Genomic DNA, 24,557 nt, shown 5'->3' on the forward strand with positions numbered 1-24,557 from the left:
AACAAAGCATTTACCCCAGTTCCTGCCAAGTACAGGTAAGGATTACACTTCAGTTATTTATCTTAATGTTTGTTCTTCACTGCTAAGTAGTTAACCTTGTTTTAGATTTAGCAATGAAAACCCTGCCTTTATATGCTGACAAAATAGCTGCTATATATGTGAATAGTTGATAGGAATAAAGAAGTTACAAAGTCATTTGTAAATATATTTGGGGAAAAAATTGGTAACTTTGTTAGATTGATTGATTGATTGATTGATTGATTGATTGATTGATTATGGTAATAAAGAGATAGATAGATAGATAGATAGATAGATAGATAGATAGATAGATAGATTAGCAATAGAGGAGGAAGAGAAACTGCCCATCCTGCTGGGAGAGGAAGAGAACACAGTGGACATAGCAGCCCAATAAATCAATGCCTGCCATAGACTGAGAGGATTGTGATATACCATGGTGTATTCCCATCCTGCCTGTCATGATATAACAAGGACTTCTAAACACTGCCCCCCATCTACCCATCATATTATGCCATGGACCCCGATACAATGACACCAGGTGTATCCCCATTTGTCAACCACCTATTTCCCACATGTCTTGCCAATGCTAATGTGCAATTTTGACCTGCTAATAAAGCTTTTTTATTTGATTAGATGGATAGGAGATAGATAGATAGATAGATAGATAGATAGATAGATAGATAGATAGATAGATAGATAGGAGATAGATAGATAGATAGATAGATAAATAGAAGAGAGATAGATAGATAGATAGATAGATAGAGAGATAGATAGATAGATAGATAGATAGATAGATAGATAGAAGAGAGAGATAATAGATAGATAGATAGATAGATAGATAGATAGATGATAGATAGATAGATAGATAGATAGATGATAGATAGATAGATAGATAGATAGATAGATAGATAGATAGAAGATAGATAGATAGATAGATAGATAGATAGAAGAGAGAGATAATAGATAGATAGATAGATAGATAGATGATAGATAGATAGATAGATAGATAGATAGATAGATAGATGATAGATAGATAGATAGATAGATAGAAGATAGATAGATAGATAGATAGATAGATAGATAGATAGATAGATAAATAGATAAAAGAAAGAAGAAATTGAACTGTAATAACTTATTCTTCACTCAAATAAGTTGTTCTAGAACGTCCATTGGATCATTAATTTTTCATTTTTTTGACTATTTAGTGACTAAATATCTAGGGCGATGGGAAAATGAGATAAAACAAACATAAAGTCAGCTCTGCTCCATAGACCATTCCAATCACTGAGCAGTTTGAGTAAGTTGTGCCAAACTAACTATAACTAACTCCTATCTGAAACAGTCAGCTCTGCTATGTGCTTATTTATACTTGATAATAGTTGGACAAAGACAGATATTACTGAAAGAGTAGTAGATGCTTGGAACAAACTTCCAGCAGATGTGCTTGGTAAATCTACAATAACAGAATGTAAACCTGCCTGGGATAAACATATATCTATCCTGAGATAATAATATAAGGGCAGACTAGATGGACCAGGCGGCTTTTTCTGCCGACAATCTTCTATGTTTCTCTGTTTCTAGCAAGATAGATCCATCGCTCTGTCATCGCTATAATACATACAAAACAGTTATCAGAATATTAGGATATTGTGGCTAATGGCTAACTCTGCTACATCTGTATTCAGAATGAGAAGCGTAGTACTGAGCACTCTCTGGATGGAGTCCTATACAATAGCTATACAGTATACTAGCTTATAATACTGTATATCATAAAATAGTTACAATGCTCTCCTATGTTTTTCTTTTATTCTCCCAATTATCATTTTTGTTACTGACAGAGAGTATTTGGGAAAACATATAGTGAGGAATCTGAAATTCAGACATTGTTTTATCTTATAGTAAGGACTGAATTACCATGTAGCGGTGTAGATAATACCATCTGCTTGGGAATACAATCCATCTAAAGATAATATTAATCAGACTACACCGTCCACCTGAGTACTGTGCATTGGCTGTGACATCTGAACAGCTTTTGACCGTTCCTATTCTGTTCCTTCAATAAAACCCATCGCCTGCAGGAAGAACTATTAGAGGGTTTCCAAGCGCTAGAATCCCGAGATGAAATTCTATTAAGTTGACAAGAACATTACATAGGACACGGCGCCTAACATTAGCTGAGTGTAATCTGAAGCCTTGTTATAATTGTTCTCTACAAATTATATACAGTTTATGTTCAAGAAGTGTCTGTACAAATCCTATTATTATATATATACAGGGAAATCAGGCAGCTACCTTTGGGTTTCATAAAGAGCCTCATACCAATGTATATCCACATATAACTGTCATTTCTGCCTATCTATCTATCTATAATTTATCATCTATCTATCTATCTATCTATCTATCTATCTATCTATAATTTATTATCTATCTATCTATCTCCTATCTATCATCTATCTATCAGTCATCTCCCACATATCTATCTGTCTATTTATCTATCATCTATCTATCTGCACATCTGATTTTTAAGTAATTTATGTTATGTGTCTCTCTGTCAATCAGGTACACTTCTTATGGGACAATCGTTAATATATGAATAGTTAAAAGACTCTGTTTGTAAACCTATCTCCTATCTAATCTATCTATCTATCTATCTATCTATCTATCTCCTATCTCCTATCTAATCTATCTATCTATCTATCTCCTATCTAATCTATCTATCTATCTATCTATCTATCTATCTATCCATCTCCTATCTATCTATCTATCTATCTATCTATCTATCTATCTCCTATCTATCTCCTATCTATCTATCTATCTATCTATCTATCTATCTATCTATCTATCTATTATCTATCTCCTATCTATCTATCTATCTATCTATCTATCTATCTATCTATCTATCTGTCTATTATTTATTTATCTATCTATAATCTATCTATCTATCTCCTATCTATCTATCTATCTATCATCTATCTATCTATCTTATGGATTCTATTTTGCAATCACCTCTTTATTCTGCTCATTTAAAAAAAGAGAGTTTCTTTGGGAATCCAGAGTTCACTCCTAAGTGCTGAATAAAAAAAATCAAGAAGACGGGGACTTATATAATACATTTTGATGTTATGTTACATAACAAAAACTTTGATATATATATATATATATATATATATATATATATATATATAATTACCTATTGTAATTTTACTATTAATAATTGAATCCCTCATGTTTTGCTGCTGTATCTATTCCTATAACATCTTTAATACATTGGACATTTAGTTAGTAGCTATTCCACCTTCCCAGATACGGACATCATGCTGACACTCGAGTATCATTGTGTTGTTCTGCAGTAAATTGAAGTCCATCACTTCTGACTCTGAATGATAGAAGAAGCAATAATCTTCCATAAAGCTTCCCTCTCAAACCTATTGATTTGTGCCAAATGCGTAGTAATTCCAGGTTTCTCCTACACACAGATACTTCCCTTCATGCTCTTCTCCCTTTGTTTGAGGGATTCACTCTGTGACGTTCATATTCCATGTACATACTGTATCTATTATAACAAGCGTCACTTTGTAATTTATAATACAATGAGCAATGACGTACTCAATGACTCCATTTGTTCCTATTCGTTTAATTACCCGTAAAAAGAAAATAAATTTGGCAAATTATTCTCTTTCTTGGTGAAAGCCAACTGCAAAACTGTTTATCTGAGGCAGGTTTACATACAGCTATTGTAGATTTACCAACCATATCTGCTGTAAGTTTGTTCCAAGCATCTACTACTCTTTTTTTAAAGTAATATTTTCTCATGTTGCATCTGATCTTTCCCCCAACTAACCTCTCACTGTGTCCCCTGTGAGGTCTCCAGAGCTAGACACAGTATTCCAGATGTGGTCTCACCAGAGCTCTATACAGCGGGATCACAATCTCCCTCTTCCTACTGGTTATACCTCTAGCTATACACCCCAGCATACCATTATATATATATACAGCCCAGCATACCATTATATATATATATATATATATATATATATATACAGCCCAGCACACCGGGTTTGTATGAACCTGAACTCTCAGCTTCTGATTCCCGCTGTCTGGCCCGCTCCGTGGAGAGGGAGGATACAGCCTGAGGACCGCCTGGAAAACTGGGATACAGCCTATGGCTATGGCTGTATCCCAGTTTTCTAGGCGGTCCTTAGGCTGTATCCACCCTCTCCATGGACGGAGCAGACAGCGGGAATCAGAAGCTGAGAGTTCAGGTTCATACAAACCCGAACCTCGGCCAGTTCGCTCATCTCTACGTACCATTTGCTTTCCCTACCACCTGGTTGCACTGATGACTCATTTTAAGACTGTCAGAAATCACTTCCCCTAAAACCTTCTCTTCTGAAGCCTTTGCTAATACAGATCTGCCGATATGATTCTCCTCCCCAAGTAAATAATTTTACATTTGGAAACAATGAACTGCAGTTTCCATTGTTTGGACCACATATCTAGCAAAGATAAATCATTTTCCATATTACTGACACCTCTAGGAATATCAACCCTACTGCACACTTTTGTGTCGTCAGCAAACAGACAAACCTTGCCTACCAAACTTTCTCCTATGTCACTTACAAACATATTAAAAAGAACGGGGACCCAGAACAGACCTTTGTGGCCTCCACTTGTAACCAGTCTCTGCTCGAAATATACACCATTAACAACAACCCTGTGATATCTATCCTGCAGCCAACCACAAATGCACAGAAATATCCAGAGATTAAAGGGGTTATCCAAAAAAAAAAAAAACCATGGCCACTTTTCCCCCTCTCTTGTCTCCAGATTGGGTGGGTTTTCATACTCAGTTCCATTGAAGTAAATGAAGCTTAATTGCAAACCACACCTGAACTAAAGACAAGAGAGGGGGGAAAGTGGCCATGTTTTTGTAGCTCTAGATAACCCCTTTAAGTCCAATTCTCACTAACATCTCTCTCAGCTCTTTATGGGGAAATGTATCAAAGGCTTTGCTGAAGTCCAGGTATCCCTGGCACCTTCAACCAGCACTTCTGTGACATAATCAAAAAAATCAATGAGTTTAGTCTGACATGATCTGCCTGCAGTAAAGCCATGCTGGTTTGGATCCATTAAATTGTTGATTCTTAGGTGATCCATTTTCTTCTTTTTTTAGAAGAGTTTTCATTATTTTTACTACTACAGATGTCAAGCTAACTGGCCTGTAGTTACTGGGCTCTTCTCTACTATCCTTGTTGTGGATGGGTATAACATTGGCTGTTCTCCAATTAACACTGTGCAGAAGTAGCTGTTCACATGGTCAGGGACCACCTTATCACAGTCAATACATGTATTGTCCCCATTACTTATTTTAGTAATGCTGCAGTTTTTCTTCTTATTCTTCCTGTCACTTATATATCTAAAGAACGTTTTATTCCCCTGCTATACAAATTTTGTTAAGAAAGGAGTTTAAAAACTATTTCTTCTTGTTTTTAAAAAAGTCAATTAATTTTTATTTGGCCTCTCCCACATTTAGGGAAACAGATCACTGATCTCAGTGAGACCAGACAAAGATAACACTGTCGGCTGTTGGTTAAAGCACTGAATACAATGAAATCCTAGGTGCATTGCTCCCTGGGAAATACAAGTATGCAAAAAAAGCCAGTGAACTTCATTTCAGAGTATCGAAACACAGGACTAGCCAGACATCCCTCCGGGAAGGGCCCAGCCAAGGGGTGGCTGCTGTAGGGAAACCACTATATTAAGTGGCCCTATAATTCAATGTAATGACAAGGGAAAACACCAAGACCAGGTATCCATCCACAGACAGATGTTTCGGAGTGTTGCCCCTCATCAGTGTGGAGCAGGATTCTGGCTAGGTGAGAGCAATGCCTAGTAGAGTCATAAGAAAAACAGATCTCTGGGAGAACAGCCAAAGATAACACTGTCAGCTGCCGGTTAAAGTGCTAGGTGAAATCCTAGGTGCATTGCTCCCTGGGAAATACAAGTTATCCCTCTGGGAAGGGCCCAGCAAAGGGGTGGCTGCTGTAGGGAAACCACCAAAACCACCATATTAAGTGACATTGACTTATAGGGCCACTTAATATGGTGGAGCCATATGGTGGAGCCTTGCCTGGGCCCACCCCGCAGGGATATCTGTCTAGTCCTGTGTTTCGAGACTCTTAAATGAGGCTATGTTCACATGCCGTCTTTTCTTGGCTGTTTGACATCCATCTTTTAGGACAGCCATCATTTTGAGGCCAAATAACCACCATTATTATAAAATAACGGCTGTTATTTGGCCTCAAAATGACAGCCACCCTAAAAGAAGGCCAAATGGCCAATATGAACATAGCCTTACTCGTATTACCTATAGAAAGGTTAATGGATTAAGTAAATTGAAAAGGTTTGTGAAAAGAATAGAATGTTTATTGTTCTTTTCTTGCTGAATTTAAGATATCACTAATATATGGCATCAATGTCCAATTGGGGGAGGTCAGACTACTAGGGCCTTTTCTAGTTTCTACATGCTTCTTATCCTAGACAATGGCTGACCATATGGCCTCCTGATAAAGTGGTAAGTCAACCTAAAATAAAGAGAACACTGTCGCGTAAATTTTTTTAGAACAACAGGATCACAGTATTCCGAGTGGTTGGCCCTCTACCAATTGGTCATATTCCATGGCACCAATGTTTTCAGTAAGACAGTTCACATTATTCCTGCATATTACATTGTAGCTGAAATCTTGTACAGGACAAGGCTGGGTCCACATCAGAGTCAGAGGCTTTAGGACCTATCTAAAAAGACTGGACAAAAAAGCCGCAAGCAGTCTGGTAAAATCCAGTCAAATGGAAAATGACAGGCTCCATTAGAGTTAATAGGGTCTGTCAGGCTCCATTGGCGTCCATTGTGCAGCAGATCTCCCTTCTCCAATTATTATGTTCTTCTGCTCACAGAATAAAACAATATAGCTTGTAACACAGATAGGAATCATACCTAAGGCAAGAAATAAAGGAAGTTTAAGAACCTTGTGTGGATTTAGGTTCACTTGATATATTAAAATGTATCTATATTTCAGCCTTACATATTCAAGCATAATAATTAAGTAAAATGAATAGAGATGAATTGTAATACCACATACAACCTGAAGACAGGGGTGATGCTGTTTTTCCAAGACAGTAGCTGTGTTTTTTCTAATCCTGGAAAATATCTTTAAGGCTAGGGTCACACACTATAAAATAAAAGCAAAATTCAACCATAATTTTAAGTTGAAATAAAGCGAACTGTGACATCAGTGACGTCCATAAAAAATACAGATCCCATAGACTTCTATTGGTAATCCGTACAACAATAACAATCCGCACTAGGACATGATTACGGATTACGGATCAAAATTAACAGGGACTGTGTGAATAGCCCAATATAAATTAATGTGCTCTAACTTTAACCGCAATTAAGGATCCACAATTACGGATACTTTACGGGATGTGTGAATAAGGCCTAATGCTATGTTTACACAACTACTTTTTTGACTGCTTCGCGATTGTTTTATTGGATGACCATCATTTTGCCGCCAAAACACTATTCGATGCAAATGATGGCTGTCCAAAAAAATGGGTACAATGAATAGGGATTTTCTTTATATTAGACTGGACAGGTATTTATGCTTTTGTATTTATTTATTGCATTCTGATATTACAACTTGATTATTCACCTACATGTTCCCTTTAAATTGTAATAAAAGAGGATAAATACAATATTCTGATCACTTTATTCATTGCTTACAGATCAGCTTTGGATCCAAACCCGTCCGTCTGGTATATCACATGGCGTCTTTTTTTAGAGATCTGTTTTGGAATTTCAAAGCTTCTGATCATTTTTTACCTTCGTAAAAGAAACACCTTGTGTGCCCTCTTTGCTCAATTTTCCATATACTAAGAATTACTCCCATGATGTCGCTAACTATGGACTACAGCAAAAACCTAACCTCTCTACCAGACTACAACTACAGCGACTATGATTTAGATGATGACGACGTAACCAAAACCAGGACTTTCTACGCTGCCAAAATAGTCATCGGGGTGGCTCTTGCCTGCATTATGCTGATTTGTGGCATCGGGAACTTTATATTTATTGCAGCGCTGGCAAGGTACAAGAAGCTCAGAAATCTGACCAACCTTCTGATAGCCAACCTGGCCATTTCAGATTTCATTGTCGCCATAGTTTGTTGTCCTTTTGAAATGGATTATTATGTAATAAAGCAGCTTTCTTGGGAGCATGGTCACATTCTGTGCGCCTCGGTCAATTACCTAAGGACCGTTTCGCTGTACGTCTCCACCAACGCGCTACTGGCAATAGCTGTTGACAGGTAAGTTACGCTCTTCTTTATTAAAGTCCACAAGCTTCGCCTGTGGAAAAAAAATTATACAAATAAAGAAAATAATTAATTGTTTAATAATTATTGTTAGAAACTATTCATTGTCATTTTATAATTTATGCAAGGTTAAACATTACAATCTGTTATATATGACTGTATAACACTGGTTAGTAATGTCATACTGTATACTGCTTACCCCGATACCATCGTTTTCCTGAGCAGGCCCTTTCCAAATTGCAGCAGGTGGCTTGGTTTGGCTAAAAAAAAATTTAGTCAATGAAGAGTGGGTGTCCGTGCCCTAGGCCTGTTACGCCTCTCCTTCTCTCTTTTGCCCCCTTTTCTTTTGTATCATGCCCTCAGCAAGTAGTCAGCATTATCATAGTACATGTCATCCTCAACTCGCACATTTGTCGTAAATCAATGGTATCTGCGATTTGGGTGACATAGTAGCATACAGTATCACTTTAAAGGGGTTGTCTGGGTTCAAAAAACAATTCTTATTCATCCTGTTAAAAAATCGTGAGGTAAAAGGTTGCCTAGATTAGAAAAAAACATGGCTGTTTTCTTTCAGAAACACTAGCTTTGTCTATGAGTTGCATCTGTGCAGATGGGCTCCATGGAAGTGAAGAGGGCTAAGAGCCCTATTAGGGGCTACGAACATCCAAGAGAGTAGAACCATAATAGTGCACAGGTTTCAGGGTGCGTTCACACTTACAGGATCCACAGCGGATTTTCATGCTGCGAGTTTGCAGCTTAATCAGCTGTGGATCCTGTACTGTGAAGCTCAATGGGTCCCATACGGTTCAGGGAAGAAAAAGAGTGCTGCACCTCACACCTCCCATACACGCAGCGGATCCGCTGCCTGCATGGGACCCAGCCCCTTTAATCCCTGCGCCGCTGCCATCCACCCACAGCTTACAGCTCCAGCCCCCTTAAACTCCCGCACCGCCCGCACACTTGATCGCCGCCCCAGCCCTCCCGCATGCCCAATCACAGCCCCGGCCCTGAACATATACCACCTGCTCGGGCCGTGGCTGTGTGATGCTCCCGGCTCCCCTCGCTGCCCATCAGCATCAGTGCTGCCGTGCAGGGGAGTCGGGATCATCACACAGCCACTGCCCGAGCAGGTGATGTATGCTCGGGGCCGGGGCTGCGATCGGGTGTGCGGGGGGGGCGGCGATCGGGAGTCCGGGGGGCCGGGGCAGCGATCGGGTGGTGCGGGGGTTTATGGGAGCCGGGGCTGTAAGCTGTGGGCGGCCGGCGGTGGCGCAGGGGTTAAAGGGGCCGAGTCCCATGCAGGCAGCGGATCCGCTGCGTGTATGGGACCCGTTGAGATTCACAGTACAGGATCCGCATCTGATTTCGCTGCAAACTCGCAGCATGAAAATCTGCTGCGGATCGTGTAGGTGTTAACGCACTCTTAATAAATATCTCTGCCTTTACAACCCCATTTTCTTTGTTTTCCAAAGGTATCTAAAATAGGAAAATACATACAACCATGCAGTAGGTCTTTATTAAAAATTCCCCATGATTTTCTCCTAGTGCATGCCTAGATCTATGTGTCTTCATGGTACCAGACTACAAAAAATGGCCCAGATTTATCAAAGGGTGTAAAATATACACAGGTGTAAACTGCCCACAGCAACCAATCACAGCTCAGCCTTAATTCTATTGAAGGGTGAGCTGTGATTGGTTGCTATGGGCAGTTTACACCAATGTATATTTTACACCCTTTGATAAATCTTCCACAAATGTCTGTATTGTCTGCTCAGTGCATGCTTCCATCTGTATACACTAATCCATACTTGCCAATATTTAAATCGCTAAACTAGGTTAATTTATTCCACAATAAATCCTGCAAAATGGTAAGAACCGGCCAAGATGCCCACTGTACATCAGAGCTTGCATAAAAACTGTCCCCACCAGATCACAGAACTATCCTGCCAAAATTAGAACTATTGGCAGATGTGTTAATCTATTAAGTATATGGGATTGAGTATGACTACAAGATCAGACTGAACACATAGGCTTGTAGTCTGTTGCCATAGAGATGTCTGGATATGTATTACAGAGCAGTAGATACAAAACAATAACAAATCACATTAAAAAGGTCAACATTTATCCCCTTTCCAAACAAATGGCAAACATCTAAACAGTCTGTGCCATACCTGCTGGGTGCCAACTGCTGTCTGAAGCCAACACCCATTGGCAATAACCAACAATCTAGATCACTCCAAGGTTAGTCTTCAACTGTTTGGAATCAATAGCAACTGTGGCATCCAAACAGATTTTACCTTTGTCGGTCATGGTCCGGTGGTCCGATCAGCACCCAGCAATGTAATTGTGAAGTACCAACCTGTTGAATGGCAGTCTGGGGCCTCAGTGCCTGCCATAACTGATCTGCTGGTATGTTCTGCCTGTACCAGCAGAATGGCGATCTAATAGATCAGTGCAATGCATATGCAGTAACCGCTTAAGGCACCATATGAGTGGCACGTATCGGCTCCCCGCTGATCCCCACAAATCTATAGCGAAATTAGTTGTGCAAATATAGACCTTAGAAAGACAGGTCCTATTTGTATGCGGAAAGGACTGTCTAAAATATACAAAACCTGAAAAAAAAAAATTGGCTTATAGAAATCAATAGGTCCTTTACTATCTGCAATCTACAATTATTTGAAGGAGACCTTAGTAGGTAAGAAGGAAAAAAATCGTTATTCAAAAGGTCAAGAAAGGGTAAAATTAAGGGTTCCAAATGTATGACCATCACCGTTATCAACTAGAAACAGATAATTGTTTGAGCTTTTTGAAGCCAGGCACATGGAGATCAGGCGGCTTCAATCTGAAAAGTGGGAAAAGTGGTCTGTGTCGATTCGATAGCCTCTAAAGTCTTTTGTAGCATATTGTCAGTACAATGAATTTTAATGAAAGAAAATCTTCTTGGGTGGAAATGTTATTTAAAGGCTTTGTTTGAGATAAAGAAAAGATCTGCTCTATTCATGTGAACAGTGCTGAACCTCATTTCCGGACCCGGCCCATCAACAAAAGCAATGCTGTAACTGGAATTAAATTAAAAAAGAGAAAAAAAAAACTATTTTTGTAGTCTTTCCTTTACACATGAATTACTTTGTGATGTTCCTTGAGACCTTTTGTGTTTTCCTTGGAGATTTTGACCATCTCATTACTTACAATGTCGGCCAGTTGTTGGGTACTAGAGCATGTGTTCTCTAGCTTGTTTCCTTGTCCATTTGATTAATAATATAGTATATATCCATTAATTTCCAATGAAACTGTATATTTCCAGTGATCATTTGCAGTCATCTACACTACTGGAGTAAAACAAATTGGCCACAGAGTATGTGTTGCTGGTTACCTGTACAGTAATCATTTTACATTATCATTGTGTTTCCATTGTCTAATTAATTTATTGTTCTTTAAGTCTTCAGTTAGATGTTTTTTTCAGGTAGCACAAAATTTCTGTGGTTCCCCCTCCCCCTGACTACAGATTTTGAGTGTAGTCAATGTCCATTGGTTTACTGTACAATGTCATACCTTTTATTAAAAAAATTTAAAAACCTGCATGGTTTTATCAGATTAAAGGAGAAGTCTGGAGATTTAGAAAATCAGGAAGGGGGAAATTTGCCTCTCCCTGTGCCCACGGTGAGTGGCAGGACGGCCCTCGGGACCCCAACCAGGCTCCAGGATCTCTGGGGTGTACATATCACAAGCCAGTCAGTGACTTGGGCGGGACACCACTGCAGTCACTGATTGGCTGAGCATCCGGTCCATCAGCCAGGACAGACACATTCCAGTCATGACGTCATCACAACTCGGGGGAAAATGACTTTTGGCGGGGGTCTTGAGGCTACTCCCGCCACTCACCACAGGCACGGGGTGAGTTAAGTGCCTACTTCTGATCAAATATCCCCCTGCCATTGCCGGCTGCCTGATTTTTAAAATCCCTGGACTTCTCCTTTAACCATTCAGAGTGTGACAAGGTGATTATAGTGTTATACCTGTTGTTATTGAGCCCATGAGACCCCTCTTCAGCTACAGTATATCTCATTCTCTACATTTACATGGCATTCCGTACATCTACATGGCTTCCTTTCTCTTCTGTCCAAGTACAACACATCACCTACTCTACTGTGCTATAACATAGTGCGGCATAGAGTGCAGTGAATAGGCATTTGGTTGGGCAGATGATGTGGTAGCCCAGGGGTTTCTAATTGGGATTTGCAAGGGCAGTTGTTGCTGTATCGCTGTGGCACTTGTCATGGGGCCTAAGTGGTGTATGCTATCCCTGGGTCCCCAGCACAGGCCTGTTAAAAGTAATAGCCCCTGCTAGTGTGATACATTTGAATAAGCCCAAATCCAAAAGGGAATACTACAGTTTGGTAACGTTTACGTAGACAATACATCTGTGCCCATTGACAATAGCAGACACCTAGCAGTGGCACATATGTTCCCGGACACTGCAGTGATTTACCCAGTACACTACTATAGATAGAATGTAGAGGAGAAGGGGTTTGCAATGTTCTCTGAGCAGAAAGGAAATAAACAGCAGCAGCAAAAACAAGAAAGGGCTTACAATAAGCATGCTGCTGAAATGAGAAGAAAGCCTTAAACTTGTATGGACAGTGCAGATCAGCTGGAGGTTCTTGCAGGTTAACAGCCCAGGTTTTCTATCTTTCTCCACTCACTTTCTGCAATAATCCTGTAAAATCAACTTGAAGTAATTTATGGGGTTAAAAAGTGGCCAACCATGTAAAGACTTTAACCCCTTCACTCAGTCATATGACTATATACGTTCCTACTGCGTTGTGCAGCAGGAATGTACATATATGTTCGTGGCATAGGGGGGTCTTAAGGGGTTGGCCACATTATAGTAAAATCGCTCAGTGTACAGTATTAGGCCATGTTCACTCAACGTAGGTTCGGCGGGAATCACAGCCATTGTAACAACGGCCGTGATTCCCTCAGAACTTACGTAGTGCTGCCTCCTGAGGGAATCCCAGCTGGAGAGTATACACATAGTATACACTCTGGCCAGGATCCCTAGCGGCGCCCTAAAATACTGACATGTAAGTTTTCTGCATCCGCATTTCATTGAACAGTAGCCGCAGGAAACCCTGTCAGTGCACACTATGGAGCGAGCGGCTCCAGCCGCTCGCTCTATAGTGTGCAGTGGGGAGTTCTGATGCGGGAGCGCATGTATGCGCCTGCATCAGAGCTCTGTGGCTGCAAAGATCATCCGGCTGGTGCTGCAGTGTCAGCCGGGATGATCTTTTCTGAGACCGGGCGGTCTTGTACGAGGTCTGAACATAGCCTTAGTAAGTGAACAGTGTAGGCAAAAAAAAAAAAATATATATATATATATATATATAAATCAGAAAATTCTTTTATAAAATGCGATAAAAAATTCCAATTTATACCGATATAGTACCAATAAAAACTATAGCTCGTGGTGCAAAAAAGGAGCCCAACAAGCTCCATACAGTAGGTGAAAAAAATTTAAAATTAAGTTATGGCTTTATCAGTGTGACCTGGACATCCCTGCATGAATGGCCTTTGGTTATAAAGAGGTTAATTAACTCAATGACCTACAGTGGTGCCTCCTCTTTGATAGAATAGTAGAGAGCCCTACAGAGATTTACAATTTCCTGTCTTTCTTCTGTTACTTTTATGTATTTTCTTTGCACCTTTCCTCTTTATGCATCTACTGAACCTCTACTTATTTATTCATCTTGCTATAACACTGAGCAGGGTAATTGAGCCCCAGAAAGTACATTAAATGGAAGCATTACTCAGTATGTTATATGCAACACAATGAAGAGAGCTTTTATGCCTAATGAATAGCAATCTGGAATTACTGGCACTATCCAATGTCATTTACAAAATTGTGTTACTTTTGATCCATAAAAAAATTATTCTGTGTCATTCAAAGAGATTATATGATAGGGAAACAAGCTCCTTTGCTTTAGGTAAACTGTTTACTGCTTTCCCTGTTTAATCATGATACAATAAGGAAACATTTTACAATGATTCATAGGTTTTTCTCTTTTTTTGTTGCATTAACATAGTTCCAAGAGAGTATTTACCTTAAACGTTTTTACTTCTGAGATAATATATATATATATATATATATATATACTTTGTGCAATAAAACAGAAAAGTTTTAATTAGGTGCAAGTACAAGAAAGGTCTTAAAGAGGACATTCTTGAGGAATCTTCTTGGAACTCCACATTATGGGTCCTGGCCTCCAGGCCAGGCCCTGGAAAGTCTATTAGCAGAGACATTTAATACTTGCTGACTCTGACGAGAAACTATTTAGTACCCCAATACTCTGCTCCACAGAATATTTAAGCCTCAGGGAGCTAACTGATGGTGGGGAAAACATCAGGAGAAACTGTATCTGACCTGTAATAGGTTATAGAAATAAAGGAGGGCTAACTGTGAGGTACCCTCGACAAGGAGTGGCAAAAACAAGTGCAAAGTGCATTAAATAGTTCACATTGGCAGTTAACCTATACATAAATATCTTCAGTTGTGCCTGACAATGGTATACAATACAGTGAGACATCTAGTGGTGGGAGTGCATTAAGACACCTTAAGCCCAGAATACATACACTAGGCAGTACCAACCTACATAAGAACAGTACCGCAATAACACACCTGGTCTGGGACATTGCATTCGTATATGCACACAAACACACACACCCTATCCCCCCTTATTGATAGCAGGCAAAGAGGCAGGGAAAAGGGGGATGGGCTGGCTAACCCTGGGTTCTTGCCATGCTAGGGGAACACCTCCTGGGCTTTTTAGTCTCATTTACATAATAACAAAAGGGCTTATATCTTGGTGCTAGGAAGGACAATGGTGATTAAAAAAAAATTTGCCTGAAATCCTGATTGGCTATGTACTTATTTAGACCCCTGTTTTCCTGCTAACTCATTCTCTGTAATACTGATAAAGGGTCAAGAAAGCTCAGATATATAGTACTTTCCTTACTACAGAATTTAGATGTAATTTTCAAAACTGACATGTTTACATGTTTATTGTGTTTTCTTTTAATTTGACCCAATTTGTTTGTTTTTTTGTAGGTACTTGGCCATCGTACATCCTCTGAAACCCCGGATGAATTATCAAACAGCCTCATTTCTGATTGCTTTGGTCTGGATTATCTCATTACTCATAGCCATTCCCTCAGCATACTTTGCTACGGAAAGTGTGCTCTTTATCGTGGATAATCAAGAAAAGATTTTTTGCGGTCAGATCTGGCCAGTGGACCAAAGGATTTATTATAAATCTTATTTTCTTTTCATTTTTGCTATTGAGTTTGTTGGCCCAGTTTTGACAATGACTTTATGTTATGCCAGGATCTCCAGAGAACTTTGGTTTAAAACAGTTCCCGGTTTCCAGACAGAGCAAATCCGAAAACGTCTGAGGTGTCGAAGAAAGACAGTTTTGGTACTGATGTGCATTCTCACAGCTTACGTCCTGTGCTGGGCTCCATTTTATGGATTCACCATCGTTCGTGATTTTTTCCCAACGGTTTTTGTAAAAGAGAAGCATTTTCTTTCGGCTTTCTACATCGTGGAATGTATTGCCATGAGTAATAGCATGATAAATACCATGTGCTTTGTGACTGTCAAAAACAATACCATGAAGTACTTCAAAAAGATCATGCTTCTAAAATGGAGATCCACGTACAATGCAAGTAAATGTAGTGCTGAGACTGATATCAAGACCAGCGCTGTTCCAATTACAGAAGAAGTCGATTGTATCAAGCTAAAGTAATTTATTTGGAACTTTATGTCCACTAATAGAGTAGCAACACTCAAGTCATTACATTTTTTTGTTGGCGCTATTTTTTAAAAAAAAATTGGTTGTCTATAAAAATGTTGAGTAGTGTTGAGTGGACTTGAGGAACGTTTGTCATTTTACTCCCGGAAAAGTTGAATAAAAATATGGATACAGCTATAGGGTTTTCTTTAGGGTTCGGAGAACTTGTAAAACCTGGACAGTTTCCTCAAGACTACTGTTGAGCCCTTTCAAAAATAATAAGTACATCCATGTGTCTGGATTGGCAAAGAAGTACAGCTAAGAACCTCTCAATTTACTAATCCCATCAGAAGTATGAACAGTATGGTCTACTTGTTGAGGATTTAATGTCATGGAGAAAACCATTGGCATAGAAAAGATCAGCCCGCCGATAAATCCTGATGAACAGAAACTATGATTTCCCGACTCCCTCCAATATCCTGCCTCCATTTCCGAACAGCTTTGACAATATGAAATTGGAGATTTTATTTTTTCACCTCGACGGATTTACAAAAAGTAGACTGTTTGGAGTGGATTTATATTAATGGAGTGGAGTATATCATACGAACTTTTACAGCGTGCTAAATGTGAGAAGAAAACACACAACTTTCCCACTCTTTCAATATGTATTAAATGTATATATGTAACTTGCACTGTGTAACAAATATCTAAAGTACGGTGGTTTTGCTGCAAATTTAATCACAAAAATGTATGATTCCAACAAACCATGCTGAGTAAATGTGGTCTCACAAACTGCTGTATGTGTATTTGATTAGTAATGTCTTAAGTGCCTTTATTTTTGACATTATGAAACTTGAAGCACTTAGGGCCCGTTTCCGCTTGGGACCCCCACCGCACCAAATCCCATCTGCTATCTCTTTCAACAGCAGGCCTTGTGCGCCTCCACTCTCTGCGGAGAGGCACGGAGAGCGTAGGCATGCGAGGCCTCCCATTGAAAGAGATAGCAGGAAGGATTCAGCGCAGAGTCCCCGGGTGGGGGTTCGAGTGGAATTTCGGTGCCGATTCCGTGGTGTGAAAGGGCCCTTATCAATTTTCTTAAAGAGTGCAAAGGGTATTTTTGTGATCCACAAGGTTCCAGCAGTTGCACCGCACCAACCCTCTATGGATAAAGGATAACCCTGTGAATTCTGAATACCTCTTTAGGCTATATTCCCACACAGTATTTTTGCAACTAAAACCAGGAGTGGATTGAAAACACACAAAGGCTATGTTCACACACTGTCAAATTTAGTGGATGGCCTTTTTTAACACCAAATAATGGCTGTTACTTCAAAACGTGTGTTTCAACAGTGTGTGAACATAGCCTTTCTGCCTTTTCAATCCACTCCTGGTTTTGGTGGCAAAATACTGACCAAAATACTGAACTAAAATACTGTTTATGAACATAGCCTAAGGGTATATTCACACGAAGGGACTCACAGCGAGATTCTCGCTGCGAGTCCGGCAGGTCCTGGCAGCTCCCACACACTATATACTCGCTGCGGTCTGAACGACCGCAGCTAGTATGTAATTCTACCGCCCTTAACCCCTTCTGCTCCCGCCCAGCTCCCCCGCTGTTAGCATACATTACCTGTCCTCGCTGCACGGGTCCGGCGTCCTGCTCTCCCGTCCGGCCAATCAGTGTGTTGCCCAGCCGCAGCCACTGATTGGCCTGACGGGAGAGCAGGACGCCGGACCCGACAGGTAATGTATTCTTACAGCGGGGGAGCCGGGCGGGAGCAGAAGGGGTTAAGGGCGGTAGAATTACATACTCGCTGTGGTCGTTCAGACCGCAGCGAGTATATAGTGTGTGGGAACTGCCAGGACCTGTTCGTGTGAATATACCCTAAAACAGATATACTAGTATCCTAGAATTAAAAAAAAAACTATATTCAACTGCGGTATTGAAAGGCAGAACAGTTGCACTCATAGCTATTTATTGAGTAGCTGCCTGTGGGCAGTATTGTAGCAGTATGGATGGCAGCTTTACCCTTGTTATACCCAACTCTTCTCTGTCTCTACACTGTTTATGCTGCTTTGGAATTTCTACACTCCGTCATAGCACTATAACACCTTGCAAAACCATAAGAGATCCAATTTAGTTAAATAGTAACTTTTCCCTTTTTAGAACAGGAATCTAGTGAATAGTGAATTCAAATATAATTTGGCCAGGTCAATGGCCAGGTCGTTTTTGGACATCAGCTTATAGGATAACCCCTCTTCTCTGTCCCCTGCTGCTGTCACAATCTTGTGACAGCGGCAGGGGAGAGAGGGGAGGGGACAGAGCCACACGGCCAGCCTGCCTTCCCTCCCCCGCCGATCTCTGTAGCTAGGAAGCCAGAAGCCTGATGCTTCCGGTTTAAATGGCTACCATTAGGGCTCTGCAATCACTTCGCAGAACCCTGATGGACACCGGACAGAGAATTCTCCGGCAGGGGGAAATTTGATCAGGAGTAGAAAGTTACCTCTTCTCGTGTCCGCAGTGAGTGACGGAACCAGTCTCGGGGCTCCAGGATCTCAGCACGATTATTGTTTAAAAATTCGCTAATATGAACAAAATGAACAATTGATTACCTGTGTCTGTTTAATAACACCCAACGATGAAAGAACGAATGAAAAATCGTTCATTTTGGTCTTTCAACATGTTGAAAAATTATCGTTAGTAGTTTGCCGATCGTTTGCATATTTCTTAAGTGTAATAAGTCGTTCGCCGATAAAAAAATGTTGTGTGGGCCGTCCTGAGGAACGATTAGCGACCATGTAACGACGAAAAAACGATCATTCATAACAGTAATCTGTGAATGCAATAACCTCAGAATCGTTCGCTTAAAAATCGCTAGTTATCGCTAGCCAACTATCCTTATAGCGAATCTTTGAAAGATAATCGCGCAGGGAGCAGCAGGAGGGGCTCCCCAGATGATCTTTTGATCTTCTGGGGAGCCCATAGGAGATAGTGGCAGTCTGCTGCCGCCACTCCTACTGCATGGACCGCCGTTATCGTTAAAAAATTTCCCAACATGTGAAATTCAAGGATCGGCTGATTGTCTTTTAACAGTAGCTATCACACCAAGTGGTTGCTGGCTGTAGCGGCCGATAATCGGCTGAATACGGCCAATAATCGCTTAGTGTAATAGGGCCTTTAGATTCAGTCCTTAATAACTGGAGACAACCAGAAGTTTCCTGTGATAATTAGAAGTGGATAAGTAAACACATGGAAAGAATCCAATGTTCTGCACTAATGTGTGATTAGAGGCAAAATGTTAATGAAGTAATGGAGGCTACATGCGACAGGTGGTTAAACGTGTTTTAGCAATACAGGCATGACACAGGATGTATCTTAGGACTGAAGGCCCGAAAAGGTGGAAGGGAAGGATAGATAACCAGTACAATTGTCAATACTTTGTAACTGCATTAAAAGTGCTATTGGCTGTATATGTTATGGGTGAGCTTGATGTAATACTAAAAATCTTAAAGGGAATCTCTCAGCTCCCAGGCCCTCGATTTGGTGCTGACAGTGTGCTGTAGTTGGCAGTCCCCTGGTAAGCATGGTGCCTTTTGGTAATTTGTCCATGCAGTGGATTATGTACAATCTCAGGTCTCCTACTGTAATGGAGAGTCAAACAGGAGATGTTGGTGCCTCACTCTGGCATGCCCCACTACTCCTTCCTCCTCCCTCTTCTTCGTGAATAATCTCGGCTGCCTGGCCTCCTGCTCGCTCAGCTGTCAGCCAGTGTCTCTGATTGCAGATCAGTCCTATGTAGGCAGGTTATGTCTGAAAGAAACACCCAGATATAGTTGAATCTCTGAACTCAAATGTGTTGGAGCAGTGGTCTATTGGTAACTCCCCTTTCTACAGACCTGCCAGCAGTTCATTTTTTGGTTCAAATACCCTGATGGAAATTAAATGGACGTGTTTTCTCATTATTGTATTATTTTTAAGGCATATGTTCACTGTATTTTGGTCAGTAGTTTGCAACCAAAACCAGGAGTGGATTGAAAACACTTGGATTGAAAGGCTATGTTCACAAATAACAGCCATTGTTTTGAAATAATGGCTGTTATTTGCTATTAAAGGGGTAATGCGGCGTTTAAAAATTATTCACTAAATAACACACATTACAAAGTTATACAACTTTTCAATGTGTGTTATGTAAGTGAATCGCCCCCTTCCCCGTGTCCCCCCACCCCCGGAAGTGTGGTGCAGTATACTCACCAGATTACTGTTGATGCTGGCCGCCATCTTGGGTTGAACGATGTCATCTTCGGGAGGCCAGACGGACCTCTCCAGCTGTCCTTCATGCCGGCCCCCCTCTGCCGCTTCATCAGCTGCTCAGCCGTGATTGGCTGAGCACAGTTATGCATTTTTGGTCTTAGTTCTAGTTGCGAAGTTGCGACCTTTTGCCTATTTTGTGCAATTCGCGCCCAATTTATCATTTGTCACTTTTTAAAAAGTCATAAAAACAGGTGCAGGCTTATGTCTGGTCAGTACCAGGTGAATATGCTTGCAAAATATTTGCTTTTTTGCAACTTTTTCTGTGGCTTTTTACTTAGACACATTCACTATGGCAGTGCTACATTTTAATAAATCAGTCACAAGATATTGGAACAAAATATACACCAATCCTCATGGGAATAGTCGCACAAATTAGCCTTCTTAGTAAATGTTCCACTATGTGTTTATATAATTTGTAAGTTAGTTTTTTTATGCTAATAATAATTTACATTAAAAAATATAAAAAAGAGAGATAACACTACACTAGAGGAAAGCCCTTGAAGAATTGTGATGTTTAATCTGAAAAATTCAACCCTTGTCAGGCAAGCCAGACCATGTCTTTATTGTTCTTCTGAGACATTTCACTTAAATCTAAATTAACAGAACATGTGAAATAAAGCAAGTTTGCAATGTACATTCATTTTATTTTATTGTTTGTTATCATGCTGTAAAACAAAGCTGTACTTACCAGAAATCCAGGTCCAGTCTCCTGAAGGCAGATTTTTAGACTTGTGCTGGTTGAAAAGAACAGACTAAACACAGGAATTCCGGCCATTACAGAGAGTCATGGCTCAATGTGTCTATCAATCACATGACTGCCTTCTCTGTGAACACTCAGATGGCCTGGGAAACACAGGACTTCCTGTTTTTTTAACTATTTCCTGTTTCTTGTGAAAAAGAAAGTGCTGTGTTTTCTCCATGATAACTAAAAAAAAAAAAAGGAATGTAAGTTGCAAACTTGCTTTATATCACATCTACTGTTGATTTATATTTTGAAAGTTATAACGACAGGTACACTTTAAATAGCAAAAGTCACTCATAAAGGATACCGTGGTGTATAGTTGCAGAGAGGAGGTCAGGAAGAAGGTCAAACTCTAAATGTAATGTCATTAGAATACTTGGAAACATCTTCAGGGAAACACTAAAGGATAAGGAACCCTACTGCTTAAGCAAGTTGGGAGATGAGTATGCCTTAAATACCAGGTGACCAGTGGTGGTAGGCAGAAGAATGCTTTTGTGTGCACTCATTAGCCCCTTTAAGAGGCAGGAAAGGAGAATGTATACATTCTATGGGAGACATTTACGAAGACCGGTGTACTCGTGTGCCACTCTTAAAACAAGCTCCGACCCCCAACTGCCTCACCAGATTAATTAAAAGGCTGAGCAGGTTCAGATTTCTGCCATTGGGTGAGCGGGGGATATGGCTGGCCAACACTAGGGCAAAAGGGCAAATTTGCGCTTTTTCCATTGGGTACGCCACTGGCGCGGGTTTTGTAAATCTATTCCTATGGGTATAGCTAAGAGCACCAACAGGAGGATGAATTGAGCAGCAGGAAGGAGCATGGACCAGGCTATACAAAAATTACCTGCTGTGATTGTAAATCAGAATGAGACGTTGGCATAACAATTGAGGCTCGTAATTCTCACTGGTATATTTTTTTTTAAAAAACTTGTAAAACAAGTAAAATAAAGCTTGGAGTTAATGATTTGCTGCAGCTTGCGGCATCGGAGGCCTAGGTAACTGCTTAATGGACATTATTCAGATCTAATCTAATTTCCTTCTGATGTTAAATATAATTAGTTAGGTTCTTGACTCTCAGCCAGAAGCAACTTGCATGGATAGTGACACAATATTCACAATTTGGAAATCTTCCCAGATTTTTGACCCCATAGCAAACAGTTAACCTTTTAACAGTTCCAGAATAAATTAAATTTAACTAAGATAATGCGTGTCTATGAAAATATTCACGAAATGAAGAGCAAATTACCGAGGCGCGTCATGGTCTACACAAGACCGGGATTCAAGAGAACTCATTTAAATTTCCACGAAGCTACTGACATGGTAATGTTGAAGAAGTGTTATCCATTGTCTCACTTTTCTTGCTATTGTTAGAATCACGACTTCCTAAAATTTGGATTTTATACAAGTTTTGAGTGGGTTGTTATTCTAATTCGATATGGTCGATTGCACCTGCAGACCACAGCACAGTATATACCACAATTGTTTCTTCAATCAATACAAAGGTCATCTACCAGGCAACTGGGGCCATTCAGTTCCAGGTTTCCAATCCTGTGGAAATAATTGATTGTATATATACAGACATTTTTAACCCTTTAGACTGTAATTATTTTGTGATATTGAACTGTAAACTTACTTTGAGTATAACACTATGTAACACAATCTTTTTTCTTACAGTTATATTTTAACTGCTTATGTATAAACTTGATGAAAAACACCAACATTTCTATTTGACCTTTGATTTTGTGACAATAGCCTATTCTAGTTTTGTATACATTGAGTAAGGCTGGGTTCACACTGCCTTTTGTAGTCCGTTTAATGTATCCGTTTTTAAATTACCTTTAACGGAGTCAAAAATGTAGTCGAGAAAAAGTAGTTAACAAAAGTGAAAAAAAAAACGCATCCGCTTGGATCCATTTTTTTAATAATGAAAGTCAATGGAAAAACGGATCCAAGCGGATTGCACACAATTGCATTCATTTTTCATCCTTTTTTTTCCTTCTTCATAAAATGTATGCGCAAAGACGCAGTGTAAACCCAGTCTTACACAAAATTTTGCCTGTGTTTTATCATAGAAATGATCAACATTTTACTCTAAGAGTCCTATTATACGGGCCGACTATGGCCCGACTATTTTAGTAAACGAACACTGATCTGCTAGATCCGCGCTTGTTTACTGGACCAATTAGATGGCCCGATAATCGGACATTGTTAAACACATAATACCTTACCTCTCATGTTCATGCTTTCCTTCTGCTTCAGATGCAAACTATTTGCTCTATTGTCTTTATTGCCCCATTTCCTGTTTAGTGTATATACTGTAATTAACTTTTTGCTCCTGCAGCACATTCTAGCTGGGAGTTCAGCTACCTGTATCTCCCACCTATTATATGGGGGACTCCTGTGAAGGAGGGATAGAAGGGTGATAGAGTTGGCGGAATTTCCAGCAGGAATATAGAGTCCCTTTCAAAATTTCAGGAACTGGAGCACTAATGACAACTGAGCAGAGAGTGTGCATCAGAAGCAAAAAAAAAAAACCCATAGAAGACCATAGAACGGCAGCAAAATAACCTTAATTAACAAGATATATTAGATGTTTATTAGACAGTTGGAAATAGGTTAAATCATTCATAAACTCCATTAACAATAGACACTAATTAGACTCCTCATAATAAACTAATTAGAAGGGAACTACGGCAGAAATAAGAAATCGCAAGCTACATATTTGCAAATATATACAAACTCCATGACAGATACTTCTTACTTTCTTCAATCAAGTGAATCGGCTTGAGCTGTAGTTCAAAGGGACGCTGCCTGTAGGGACAAGCTTGGCAGACAATAAAGGGGCCATAGCACTCGCTAATCGGCGGGAGTCCCAGACGGTCGACTTCTCGGATCAAAAATAAATAGACCATAAATTCCATAAAATAACTTTAATGACTATGCTAAAGTGGATAATGCATAGATGAACAATGACATTGTTGGATTATAATTGTGATTAATAAGGGGCCCTCCATGATCAGCAGTATGAAGAAGCCCTGGCACTCGCTGGAGTGCTGTATGGCCTCCACTGTAGTACCTTGCACAGTGACAGTGGCATGGATGGCTCCTGACAGTGCCGTGCCAACGGCTTACTGGGCCCTTTGACGGCGCCCCCGGTAACCGGGCCTTCTGGTTGCTAGGGGCGCATCGGCGGCAGGAGCTCGCACTACCCCCAGCTAGACTGCCCAGGTGCTCTTATCTGCTATCATGCTGACTGACAGCCAGCACCACCGGTCAGCTCATTCGGGGGGGGGGGGGGGGGGGTTTGAGTCTTGGGTCTTTGC

The 24,557-nt window shown here is 40.2% G+C and overlaps 1 protein-coding gene across 1 annotated transcript; it reads left to right on the plus strand.

Annotated features, from left to right (window-relative positions):
* The first annotated feature begins 7,854 nt into the window (after positions 1-7,854).
* Positions 7,855-16,948, plus strand: PROKR1 (prokineticin receptor 1). Its single transcript, XM_069954799.1, has 2 exons — positions 7,855-8,384; positions 15,499-16,948. Exons 1-2 carry the CDS (start codon positions 7,966-7,968, stop codon positions 16,193-16,195), a joined length of 1,116 nt encoding a protein of 371 aa, XP_069810900.1. The 5' UTR covers positions 7,855-7,965; the 3' UTR covers positions 16,196-16,948.
* Positions 16,949-24,557: the final 7,609 nt, after the last annotated feature.

The sequence above is a fragment of the Dendropsophus ebraccatus genome, chromosome 15, assembly GCF_027789765.1.
Source record: "Dendropsophus ebraccatus isolate aDenEbr1 chromosome 15, aDenEbr1.pat, whole genome shotgun sequence".
Taxonomy (NCBI): domain Eukaryota; kingdom Metazoa; phylum Chordata; class Amphibia; order Anura; family Hylidae; genus Dendropsophus; species Dendropsophus ebraccatus.

Excerpts from the sequence above, each read along its gene's own strand:
- PROKR1 (XM_069954799.1), top strand. The coding sequence starts at position 7,966 with ATGATGTCGCTAACTATGGACTACAGCAAAAACCTAACCTCTCTACCA. Across the intron at positions 8,385-15,498 it reads CTGGCAATAGCTGTTGACAG|GTACTTGGCCATCGTACATC; the intron begins GTAAGTTACGCT and ends GTTTTTTTGTAG.